This window comes from Trachypithecus francoisi, unplaced genomic scaffold, assembly GCF_009764315.1.
Source record: "Trachypithecus francoisi isolate TF-2019V2 unplaced genomic scaffold, Tfra_2.0 Lachesis_group2, whole genome shotgun sequence".
NCBI classification, from domain to species: Eukaryota; Metazoa; Chordata; class Mammalia; order Primates; family Cercopithecidae; genus Trachypithecus; species Trachypithecus francoisi.
In genome coordinates this window covers 145,795,371-145,808,909 of record NW_022681465.1, presented here as the reverse complement: position 1 = coordinate 145,808,909, position 13,539 = coordinate 145,795,371, and the positions used below count along the sequence as shown (strand labels likewise).

The 13,539-nt window shown below is 36.2% G+C and overlaps 1 protein-coding gene across 2 annotated transcripts in view; it reads left to right on the top strand.

The window, feature by feature from the left end:
- The window catches only part of RBM27 (RNA binding motif protein 27), a 92,183-nt gene extending 80,820 nt beyond the window's left edge, over positions 1 to 11,363 (top strand). Inside the window, exons 20-21 of one of the 2 annotated variants that reach the window (XM_033180763.1) lie at positions 5,326 to 5,436; positions 6,928 to 11,363. In XM_033180763.1, coding sequence (XP_033036654.1) covers positions 5,326 to 5,436; positions 6,928 to 7,011 — 195 coding nt within the window. In that variant the 3' untranslated portion in view covers positions 7,012 to 11,363. The remainder of the gene's footprint in view (positions 1 to 5,325; positions 5,437 to 6,927) is intronic. The other variant, XM_033180764.1, reaches the window with a different exon arrangement.
- The last annotated feature ends 2,176 nt before the right edge of the window (positions 11,364 to 13,539 follow it).

Genomic DNA, 13,539 nt, shown 5'->3' with positions numbered 1-13,539 from the left:
ACAGCACTTTGGGAGGCCGAGGCAGGTGGATCACATTACCTCAGGAGTTTGAGACCAGCTCGGACAACATGGCAAAACCCTGTCTCTACAAAAAATACAAAAATTAGCCGGATGTGGTGTCATCTGCCTGTAGTCGCAGCTACTCGGGAGGCTGAGGCACGAGAATTGCTTGAGCCTGGGAGATGGAGGTTGGAGTGAACCCGGATTGCGCCACTGCCCTCCAGCCTGGGCAATGGAGCAAGACTCTGTCTCCAAAAAAAAAAAAAAAAAAAAAAGTATGACTAATAAAACTAAAATCTCCCTTTTATTCATCTTTGTGCATTCTTAAAAGATAGTCACTATTCTTAGGTATCTTTATAGAAAAATACTACGTATGTAAGAATACATATATAAAGCTTCTCACTTTAAAAACATTTACCAAAATGTGATCATATTATAAATTCAGGGCTACATTCCAAACCTTGCCTTTTTCACATAAAAATCTTAGCTATCTGATATTTCTTTAATTTTTTTGGAGACAGAGTCTCAAGTCGTGTGTCACCCAGACCGGAGTGCAGTGGTACAGTCTCAGCTCACTGCATCCTCCACCTCCCAGGTTCAGGGATTCTCCTGTCTTTGCCTCCCGAGTAGCTGGGATTATAGGCATGCACCACCACGCCCAGCTAATTTTTGTATTTTTAGTAGAGATGAGGTTTCACCATGTTAGCCAGGCTGGTCTCAAACTCCTGAACTCAGGTGGTCCACCTGCCTCAGCCTCAAAGGGCTGGGATTATAGGCATAAGCCACCGCAACCAGCCTATTTCCTTAAAATTTTTAAAGGTTATACCTATAGTCAACTAAAAAATTTTGTAAAAACCAACTAAACTGATCATAAACATACAGTTCAGTGATCAGAAGGCAAATACCTAATATACCTATTCCTCAGGTCAAGAAATAGAACATTCCAATACCCCAATCCCCTTTGTCGCTTCGCCCAGCCTCTATCTACCTTCTCTCCTTCTCAGAGCAGTAACCCTTAGCCTCACTTCGTGATGAACACCTTGCTTTCTTTATACAGTCAATCCTTATTATTTTCAGATTCCATATTTGCCAGTTCATCTACTCGCTGAAATTTATTTGTAACCCCAAAATCAATACTTCTGCTTTTGCCAGTCCCCGTATGTGCCTGTTTTCAGCTGAGATAGAAATAAGGTGGTGCTATGCCTTCTTGTTTCAGCTTTTATACTGTAAACAAATGCCCCTTTTGCAGTCTATTTATTTTATTATTCATTTATTTTTTATTTTTGAGACAGAGTATCGCTCTATCTCCCAGGCTGGAGTGCAGTGGCGCGATCTTGGCTCACTGCAACCTTCGTCTCCCGGGTTCAAGTGATTCTCCTGCCTCAGCCTCCCTAGTAGCTGGGATTACAGGCGCCCACCACCCACACCCAACTAATTTTTGTATTTTTAGCAGAGACGAGGTTTCACATGTTGGCCAGGCTGGTCTCAAACTCCTGACATCAACCTCCTAAAGTGCTAGGATGACAGGCATGAGCCACCATGCCTGGCCTTTGCAGTCTATTTAGTGCCACATTTTTCTCAATTTTTTGTTTTCTTGGTGATTACACTGTTTTATTTTAAATGGCCCCTGAATGTAGTTCTAAAGTCCTGTCTAGTGTTCCTAAGTGCAAGACTGTGATATGCCTTACAAAGATACATGTGTTAAGCTTTGTTCAGGCATAAGTCAGTGCTTTTGGCCAGGAGTTCAATGTTAATGAATCAGTAATACATATTAAATAAGATGTCTTTCAACAGAAACACATAAAACCAAAGTATGTGTTGATAAGCTGACAAAAATGTTGTGACCCTCTAAAACAGGGGTGTCCAGTCTTTTGGCTTCCCTGGGCCACATTGGAAGAAAAAGATTTGTCTTGGGTCACACATAAAATACACTAACACTAATGATAACTGATGAGCGGAAAAAAGTAAAAATCTCATAGTGTTTTAAGAAAGTGTACGAAATTTCTGTTAGGCTGCATTCAAAGCCATCCTGGGCCGTATGCGGCCCGTGGGCCACAGGTTGGACAAGGTTGCTCTAGAGGCTCGTAAGAATCTAATCTATTTCCGCTATGATTAGTGGCTCAGTATTTGCCAATTAAATGTTTGCATCAACTTTTTAGAACGTAACTACTGCAAGTAATGAGAATTGACCGTAGTTGTATCACCTAAATGAGCATTCCTAAATATTACAGTAGTATTCTGCCTGTTTTTAAAATGTTATATAAATGGAATCACACAGTGTATATTCTTTTGTGCTTGGCTTCTTCTGTTTAATGTTTGTGAGACTCATTCATGTTTTTACATGTAACATTCATTTGCCATTTTTATTACTATATAATAGTTGCATCAATATACCACAGTTTATTTTTCATCCTCTTTTTTTTTTTTTGAGATGGCGTCTTACTCTGTTGCCCAGGTTGGATCACAGTGGCGCGATCTTGGCTCACGGCAACCTCTGCCTCCTGGGTTCAAGCGATTCTCCTGCCTCAGCCTCCTGAGTAGCTGGGATTATGGGCATGCACCCTTACGCCTGGCTAATTTTTGTATTTTTAGTAGAGATGGGGTTTCTCCATGTTGGCCAGGCTGGTCTTGAACTCCTGACCTCAGGTGATCCGCCCACCTCGGCCTCCCAAAGTGTTAGGGTTACAGGTGCGAGCTGCCGTGCCTAGCCTCGTCCTCTTATTGATAGATATTTGGGTTATTTCTACTTTGTGGCTTTTGTAAGCAGTGTTGCTATCTTATACATGTTTTTTTGTTTTTTGTTTTTTTTGAGACGGCATCTCGCTCTGCCGCCCAGGCTGGAGTGCTGTGGCCGGATCTCAGCTCACTGCAAGCTCCGCCTCCCGGGTTCACGCCATTCTCCTGCCTCAGCCTCCTGGGTAGCTGGGACTACAGGCGCCGCTACCTCGCCCGGCTAGTTTTTTTGTATTTTTTAGTAGAGACGGGGTTTCACCGTGTTAGCCAGGATGGTCTCGATCTTCTGACCTCGTGATCCGCCCGTCTCGGCCTCCCAAAGTGCTGGGATTACAGGCTTGAGCCACCGCGCCTGGCCTCTTATACATGTTTTTAACTATACATGTACACACATTTCTCTTGGATATACAGTTGGCCCTTCATATGTGTGGGTTTCACCTCCATGGATTCAACCAATTTTGGGTCAAAAATATTAGGAAAAAAATGAATGGTTGCATCTGTACTGAGCATGTACATTTTTTGTCATTATTCCCTAAACAATATAGTATAACAACTATTTACGTAGCATTTACATTGTATTAGGTATTATAAGTAATCTAGAGAGGATTCAAAGTATATGGGAGAATGTGTGTAGGTTATATGCTAATACTACACTATTTTATGTAAATGACTTGAGCATTCGTGGATTTTGATATTCACAGACAGTCCCCCAGAAATACCAAGTGATGACTGTATGTGGAATTGCTGAGTGAACCCCATCAGTTTTAGATTCTTACCAGTTTGGAATCAGTTTGAGATTCTCACCATTTGTGTATGAGAATTCTTAACTTGGTAGTGTCATATCTTTATTCTAATTGCTGATTTGATTTGTTATAAGTTAGATAGTAGAAGTTATTCTTAATTTCAGACTACGTATACATTTCTAGTTCTTCCTTTAATAATGTGTATGCAATACATTTAATGCCTTACTCCTTTTGGAGGACAGAGCTCTTATCCTCTTTGGAGAGCAACGCGGTTATTACAGATTTAAAAATCTTTATTACTTTTTCTGATTATAAAAGTAATATATTTTTATTTAGAAATTCAAATAATATAGAAATGAACAAAACAAGCAGGGAAAGCCTCTCTATAATGGGGCTGTGTGTTAAAGGATAGAGTAAGGGTAAAGGATCTCTATTACATACATTACCTGATTTTTAAAAGGTGGTAAATATAGACCAAGTGCTGTGGCTCATGCCTGTAATCCCAGCACTTTGGGAGGCTGAGGTGGGAGAATTGCTCGAGCCCAAGAGTTTGAGACCAGCCTGGGCAACATAGGGAGACCCCGTCTATAAAACTAAAAAATTAGCCAGGTGAGGTAATGCATGCCTGTGGTCTCAGCGACTTGGGAGGCTGAAGTGGGAGGATCACGTGGACTCAGGGAGTCAAGGCTGCAGTGAGTGTGATCTTCCCACTGCATTCCAGCCTGGGAATCAGAGCAAGACTCTGTCTCAAAAAGAAAAGAAAAGGTACATATATATATTTGGTAGGGCTATTTTGATACATCAGTTTGGTATGTCCCATGAGTCGTAATGTTTTGTGTTAGGTTATAAGCATTTAGACCCTGCAAGGAATGGTGGGAATTTTTCTCTTAGAACATAGGATGAAGTCTGTGCAGGCAGTAATGGATTTATGAGTCTGCCCTAATGTACATTCATACCATGCTATGCTCCAAGTGTTTTATGGAAACATTTGGCAAATGCTTCAAGAGGTTTAACAATGATTTTTGCTAGATAGACTAGAATGAAAGCCCAAATAAAAAAGAGACTCTTCTGTTACGTTTTTCAGAACCCTCAGTTCTATAAATGAGGACCTTTGATAGGAAAGCTTTAGGGATGGCTACGCTTTTACTTTTTTGAAACTTTGGATTCCTGTTCCCTTGTCTCTGTTGCTTTGTCTTTAAAATTTGCTTTCCCTTATTGGAATTTGCTGGGGAGAAAAAAAAGTTTAAAAATTAGTACCAAGTAACACATTTGAAACGGAGCAGTTTTATGAGTTAGGATATTATTAGGTGTATTTAATGTTTACTGAATGCATAGATGAGCTGGGAGGTGCTTATTAATGTATAGCATTTCAGAATTGGCAATAAGAAAAACTTTATCAAACATAGGTGGGGCTGTAAGAGATGCAGTGAGATGAATAAGCAGATGATTCACCTTTTAAAAAATTACTTATTTCTAAGATTTGAGTCTATGTATGTAGATATCAAAGCCAAAGGTCAATACATGTATTAAGAATATTTCTTGTCCTCATCATGACTTCTGTAAGTAGAGCAACTGTACTTAGAAAAAAAAGTATTACTTCAACCAAGACAGATGCTAACATTTACCTAACACAGATATAAACCATGGGTTATCCTAGGCAAACCAGAATATATAGTTGCTCTAATTAAAAGGGACTTTATTTTGTTTTTTAGCTCTCATTGGGGATTGTAGAGCCACCTTAACAGATTTCTCCCTTGCCCTATATTATACTTTTTAAATAACACAGAATTTGCAAAAATCATTAGTAATTGGAGTGCAAACTTGTATGTTCTTCTAATATATATTTTAGGCTGCAAACCAAGGGCCAAAATTTAAAGACCGTCGGCTACAGATATCATGGCACAAGCCCAAGGTACCATCTATATCCACTGAGACTGAAGAAGAAGAAGTCAAGGAGGAGGTAAATTTAATGGTTGGAAATAAGAGTTGAATTAGATCACTTTTCAATTGTGTATTTTTTATGATATTAAATAGTATAAATTTAAAAATAAATATTGGGTTAAGACCAGTTTAGATGTTTATTAGAGAATTAAAACAGGTCTAGAGATATAAAAAGCTGTCTTGGGCATTATTTTCTTCTGGTATAGGAAAGACTGTTCTTTTTTATTTACATTTATATTGGATTTATTTGGGCTTTAGAAATTTTTATTCTGATGAATAAAGTCAGAGATTACATAAACAAATTAAACTTTAATTGATTGGTTTCCCTTTTTTTAATTCAAGTTCCATAGTAATAGATTTGAGTTTCTTATTGTCCTTCTGTGTACAATTAGTTAGAGTGTACAGAAATTGAACATAGAGGAAAGAATTGGAAAACTGAAGACCTCAATAACAAAAGTACTGAATAATCAACTTCTTAAAATATATGAGAATTTATTTTGCTTTTTTACTTCTGTTATTTATCATTAGTTTATTTAGTGAACACTTAGGCTACATTGCGAGGTTTTCTTGATTTATATGACAATCTTGGTTTTAAAAGATGCCTAGCATTTATAGTTTGATCAAGTGTCTTCTCACTATATGGGTAATTTTACACAGCAAAAGCAGAAATTTCCCCAAATTAAAAGGAAAAAAAAAAAGTCATGATATTTGGGTAGTGTTTGCAGATACATCTACTTTGTCTAAGATTTTAGATTTTTATGTAAAATTTGGAATATCAGTGTCATGGGGAAGCTAGTATATTCACCTCTCACAAACGATTGGATGGATATAAAAATGAAGATTTAGGTGTTTGGTCATTTATTTTCCTTTTTTTTTTTCTGTCAAGCTGTTCTTTATTTCAGGGAGAGGGCAGAGGAGGGGGCTCAGTCTTTCTTGGCAGCAGCTTTCCTCATGGCAGCCAATACGTTGCTCAGCTCCTCCCGCTTCCTCTTGGTGCGGATGTGCGTCCCCACCCTTTTCTTGATAAATGTGAGGGCCCGTTTGTCCTTGGAGACCTTCAGTAACTCCATGGCACGCTGCTCGTATGGGGCAAAGCCGCACCCATCCCGAATCATGTCCCGCATGAACTTGATGTGTTTTGTCAGACGCCCGCGGTGGCCTATTTTCCTAATTTTTAATAGAATAAAATTAATTTTAATTTATCAGAAATGTATCTCATAGTCTTTTTTAAATTTTCTGTACTAAATGTCCACATTATTTTCCTGATGATGTTAGAGTAGAAATCTCCTATTAAAAGTAGCAAAATCAGCAGGGGAGAAGAATTTATATTCATTTACAAAAATATTTTGGGTTTTTTTTTTTTTTTTTTGCCCTGAAAGATACTCCTGTATGCATCCCTTATGAAATCTAGCCTGAGCTTTGTATACTACTCTGTTTGTCCTTTGGCCTAAAAAGTATTTTACTTACCATTCTTGTGCCACTAAGCAGATTTTAACCTCTCTTTCTTCAGGAAACAGAAACCTCAGATTTGTTTTTGCCTGATGATGACGATGAAGATGAAGATGAATATGAGTCTCGCTCATGGCGAAGATGAAATCTGATGCTAGCTGTATAATTTTTAGGAATATTGTTTAGAAGAACAACTTTTAAAAATTATTTAAAAGAAGTCAATGAGCCAAAAAAATTTTTTTTATTTTTCTTTTCAACACAGTAGGTTCGAGAACAGCAAGTTTGCTATTTAAACACATCTCATAACTGTACATGATATTAAAGCACCAAAGGCCTAGTGACTTTTACACAGTTTTGAAGATCCACAGCAATGACATGGATAATCTCTAGAGCCTTATTTTCCACACCACCTTTTTTTGTTGCTATTGGTGTTGGATTATGATGTAAATGACAGGGTGTTCAGAAATTTTATTTTGGATTATAATCTACTGATAAAGTTTAATTAAATGTCAAAATCACCTGTAATCTTTTAACTCTCAGTTATTATGGATGGGTCATCAGACAGTAGGAAATATTTGTAATTAAAATGCCCTTTTGCTTTCAAGAGTGGTCTTGGAAGAAAAATATGTTTATTTTAATTTTTTTTTTACTTTGGAGGAGCCCAATTTGTATTCAGTCTAAATTTGTTTTTCATGGTTTTTATGTGTGGTAGTAGTACTATTTCAGTGAAAATGACAACAAACTGTGTTCTTAAATGCTACAGCAATGGTAGCTAGCTCTATAGTATTTCCATTCTCTTGTCATATGAACTCCTGGACTTTTCCGGCTACTGATTCTTAGTTTGCTTTGATATTTAGTGAGCGCTGGTTCGGCTGGTCTTTTTAAAAATTTTTATAACTCAGAATGTAAAAGGCTTTCACCTATTGCCCTTTCTCATCCCCCTTTTCTTCCTCTTGCCTTTCTATAATAGGCCTGACTTACGTCATCATTGATATAAGTGGTTCATTTGGGCAGTCGCAGGCAGTCTCCAATAAAAGGTTCAAACCAGCACCTGGATAACTAAGTGATGTTTTGATGAGAATGATGAAAGGATTTTGGGGAGGAGAGAATCACCAGCTTTTTCTTTTTTTCTCCCTCTTTTGAAGCTTCAGTTCAGTTATAGTTACACAGAAGGATTTTTAAATGTCTGAAATTCTCTTCCTAAATTTAAACCATGATGGTGAGGTGACTAGGGGTGGGAGGTGGGTGGGAGGGTGTTGAGGGCTGAGTATGCTAGTAATAAATGGGAGTCATATATGACTTTGATCAGATGACCTTATTTTTTCATAATTTTGTAGTTTGTTGCTATCCATGAACATATGCATCCCTCAGTAGAGTTTCCTGTGTGCATTTTTACTGTACACTGTATAGAGTAGAGTATCTGTTAAGTAAAATATATATGTAAATTTATGTCCTCGTGTTCTGAATGTTAGATGGAAAAGCAGAGGAGCAACACTACACTGTACTGACCCCTGGGAAAATAAAATGATTAATGTACATAGGCCATCACTTTTTCAAGGATATACACATCTTTGTTTTTATATATGTGTGGTATGAAAAATTGAAACCTCCTATTGGCTCCAAAAGGTTCTTGGTGACCACTATATCAAGGATTTTGTTTGCTGAGGTAAAGACCATTTCTCAAAATAGAAACTATTCACTCAAGAACTTAAAACCATCAGGATTCTAGATTTACTTAGCTGTAAGAAGTTAAATCCCATGTTCTGATAATCTTTATTCTTCTACATGTTTTCCTGGACTGATGTGTCAAACCAGGGTCCTTTTTAAGTTCATATAATTTTCTTTCATAATAATAAGGACTTCCTCTTTCTAGGTTATTGTTATATTTCTAGTAACACTGAAGGTAAAATAAGCTTATAAAAGAAGGAAAACATTAGAATGGTGTATCTAGAGTACACAATCTTGCTCCTTACTCCTCCATCATCTCTAATGAAATTTTTCTTGATGTCTGTGGCTCAGTCGGTATATATTTTGAAAGATTCATTGTGGTGAATATTTTGAGTCCTGACAGTTTAATCGTGATAGAGGGAACAAAGGATTTATATATTTTTTGTACAAAGTTTTTTCTTAAACTGTATAATTTTGTAAATAATTTGTTTGGGTGTTTTTTGTTTTTTTGTTTTCTTTTTGTGTACTAAAACTACCAGCGTATAGATTTCAATAAGAATTGTTGTATTTTTGTATTTGGAAACTGAAAATTACAGTAAATAAATGGAACTGTAAGAAAAATTTCAGTAGACTGACAGTTCAACAGAATGAGATTCCTTTTCATATGATTTTTTTGACCTCAAAATGGACATCTTATCAGTAAAAAGTTGAAAATTTGACTTATTGGAGGCAGAGGATAAAAAAGAGGTGTGTTAAAGTGAAAAACAGTTTTTTCAGTAAGATTTGAGGCCCTTTCTATAAAAGTTTTCAGTACACCTTAAACAGGACTAAAAATACTTTGAAAGTATGCTTTCAAAGAATTTTAAAACATGGTTGACTCAAAGATGAATTTAAAGTGAGTTAATTATAATATTGGAACACTTAAGGTTAGCGTAAAATAGTTTATATATATCCCCTGCCCCCTTTGGGATATTTTACTTCCACCATCAAATCTTCAGCTGTTAGAATTTCACTTAAAAGTGGATAACTACCATACATGCTTTCTGGTCATCTTTATTTACAGAAATAACATACAGCATCTAAGGCAAATTCTGTTCCTCTTAATGTGTATGACATCATTTATATGTAGCAATAATAGCCACTAGTTGATTAGGTCAGCCTGATATACTACTGGATTACTGTCCAAGATAAAAAGGTAACCCCAAGTATTGCAAAATTTCCCTCAATTTCATTGTGTAACATTGAAGAACTATTATTACCAGCTAAGATGATAAATTGGAAAGCAGTCCTGTTGTGAAAAGGGTCCTTGGTGATGAGTCATTTTTTCAAAAAAGAAAAAAATCATGTGAAAAGGAATAGTGGTTCCTCTTGATGTATAGTATGCCTGTATTATAGTTTTTACAAAATTGTGATCTTGTGTAATAGTATAATAGGAGATATTGTTGAATTTCTAACTGTTTATACATTTAAATTCATATATGTAATGTTTGTTTTATCAATTACAATCTGAATTTCTAAGAAGCATGTTGACTTTTGCAATAAAGATGCAATATGGAATGGTTCACAATTGGAAAAAAAAGAAAAAAGATGAAAGTATTACAAATTTAAAAGAATTTGGAAAATTTATGAACCATTCCAAAAATTATAACAATCACTAAAAGAGCTGTAATTCTGGCTTGTTCTGGAAAGAAAGAAAACGTGTGTGTATGCTTGCTTGTGAGAGTGGGTGAGTAGTGGCTATGTATGTGTGTTTTATGTTGTGTTCATAAACATGAGAGAATGTCATTCAATATGAAGTTGGGTTCGAAGTCACTGGCTATTAAATATTAAGTAGGATAACTTTCTCAACAGAGTAACCTGGAGAATGAAAGAGAAGGTATTAAAATGCTACTTGTAAGTAACCTTTGATAGCCACATTATTTTGTTCATGGATGGTTCTTAGGTATCCCAGATAAAAAGCACAAAACAGTTTCATGAAAGCAATTATTTTAATGTTGTCTTGAGGATATTCATTATGCCTGCCAGTTGTAGGAGGGACATTTTCCTTAAGTAGAATAGGGAGAAGGGAAAAAACACCTAGAAGAGATGATTTAAAGATAAATCAGTTGTGAATGTGACGAAGATTTGTAAGGGACAAACAGGAGTAGGTAGTGATCTTATGCACTAAGGACTGGGTGGTGATGAGAAAGAGAAGGGAAGTGTATCACTTTGTTTTACCATTTTAAAAAATGCTATTATAAAATTCCCTTCCAATGATTATGCATTGTTTAAGAAGGATCATTCTTTAAATTTCAGCTTATACAAGAAAATAAAGAACAGGAGTAAAGTTTATTTTCATTCTTTTCAGATAAAATTTATATATTATGTAAATAGCAAATAAGCTGTTTGTCACCATTTGCTTTGAATAGATGATAATTAATCCTAAATATATTTACAATAAACATTAGTTTTGGGACTTTTTTGGAGGGAGGAGGCATAATTCTGAACATAGTTACATCTGTTGAACAAATCAAATGTTTTACTAAAACGGAGCTTTCATTAACAGAAATTAATGATTTTATGTGATACTTTTACTGATTTTGAAGTAAATTGTACTAAAGCCAAAGATAAATTTTGAATCATAAGCCCCAGCATACAATCAAATCTGGATCTAGATATGTTACTGTAAACACAGATACAATTGTGTTTATCAACATGTGGGGATATTGGATGATAGAGTTGGTTTAGACTAAATGGACCAACATTACCTTGCTGTGCAGAGCTGCTCATTTTATGTTCATTTTTAGTCTCAAAGACCTAACTTGAAAGACTAACCAAAACTGACCCAGGAAAAAAAAAAGGGGGGGCAGTCTACTGCTACTGCTTGTATTATGAATCACCTTCATTTATGCTAAATTGATTTTATTGCCAAGATCTCTCCTTTCAACAGGATCATCTACCATTTGGCCTCTTCCCTGTTCTGCAGTTGACCTTAGGTTAACTAAACCATTCCAGCATTCTAAGATAGGCAATTTGATACAGGGTGAAATCAAGGTCAGAATAGTGTTTGATGATTGTGAGTTATTTGTGTTTGCATCTACTCTTAAGCTTCTGCAAGCATTTCTTATTGTGGTGGTGGTGGTGGTATTCATTAACATAAGCATGATTAACATTGCTGTTACTTTGTCTTTGCATTTATATTAAATTATCTTTTGTGAAAGAGCAGCAAGGAAAGAAGACCCCTTAGCTTGTTTTAGATAAAGATAAGCCTGAATTTCTGACCTCACTTCCACTTCAGTTAACCACGTCATAGAGGTATTTTTTGTTCTTTGTTTTTTGTTGTTTTTGAGGCGGAGTCTTGTTATGTTGCCCAGATTGGAGTGCAGTGGCATGATCTTGGCTAATTTTTGTATTTTTAGTAGAGACAAGGTTTCACTGTGTTGGCCAGGCTAGTCTTGAACTCCTGACCGTAAGTGATCCTCTAACCTTGACCTCCCAAAGTACTGGGATTACAGGCTTGAGCCACCACCCCCAGCCAACTTCATAGTTTTACTATTTTGATGTGGTGACCTACTAGTTCTTAAAATAATATGTAGAGTTGGAGTTCAGGTTTAGCACTTGATTGTTCAAAATTGTAATTTACTCAATTCTTTGAAGGCAAGTATGGGGCGGAAACAAACCTTTTCAGTACTTGGCCGTTTCTGTTGATTAAATTGTTAACACTCTTTCGTAAAAACCTTATAAAGATGAGTGTCTTATTAATAGTTTCCTAAAGTCCTTGCGATTTTACTTCTTAGTTTGCCTCCAGACTTCTATTATTATGAGATATTGATATATTTCTTCTAATTTTAAATTTAATTAGTAAGGGCTAATACAGACCTTGCCAAATTAATTTTTTCTTGAGGATAATTTCGCTTCAAGATTGAGACTACTCACATAGTCAGTTTGAGTTCTTAGACCAAACACAGCCTATTTATCTATGTAAACATGTATTCCTGCATAAATTATTGAATGGTAATTTCTGAACCACCTTCCAACAGTAGGGCTATTTATTTACTTTAGGATTTACGTTATTAACATTTAGAGCCTGCAGGGGGCTCCAAAAGGCAAAATTTAGTCTTGGAGCAGGGACTGAATCTTTTTTCACAGCAACTCAAAATGAGACACATTTTGCATTGGAACCCAGTATACACACACAAAACGAAAGTTTACAAAACAATACCTACCCGATATGCACCCGATATTTTCATCCTGTTAGATAAAAATCTTGTCAGGTCCCACTATTTGGCTTTCAAAATTACAGTTTGGAAAATTAGCCTATTGAGTTGCATGATGGAGTGCATTTTAAAGTCATTGTCTTCCTTGCCGTGACATTGTAGAAACTATTTTGAATATAAAATGTTACTACTTTATCTTCTGTTTTTCCTTTTTTTTTTTTTTTTACTTGATGTTTTTTCTTGAAGAGTATTTTGTAGTTTTTAATTTTAAAAGTAGACAACTTCTCAGTGACTTTTTAAACTTGCCTACGGTTTTATATTTTTGTCATGTCTTGGGAAGGGAATGGGAATATTGATATATTGGTGCTACATTTTATCCAATTCAAATCACTGCAGTAATTATTTGTATATTTTTTAAATAGCTGTGAAGTCCATAAAACGACAGTTCTTTTTTTTTTTTTTTTTTTAAGACGGAGTCTCGCTCTGTGGCTCAGGCTGGAGTCAGTGGCGCAATCTCAGCTTACTGCAGCCTCCACCTCCCAGGTTCAAGCGATTCTCCTGCCTCAGCCTCCCAAGTATCTGGGACTACAGGCACATGCCACCACACCGGCTAATTTTTGTATTTTTGTAGAGACAGGGTTTCACCATATTGGCCAGGCTGGTCTCCAACTCCTGATCTCGTGATCCACCCGCCTCGGCCTCCCAAAGTGCTGGGATTACAGGCGTGAGCCACCGTGCCTGGCCCACAACTACAACTCTTTAAGGGCTATAAATCAATAAGAGATTATTTGGCTTTGAATTAAATTTTG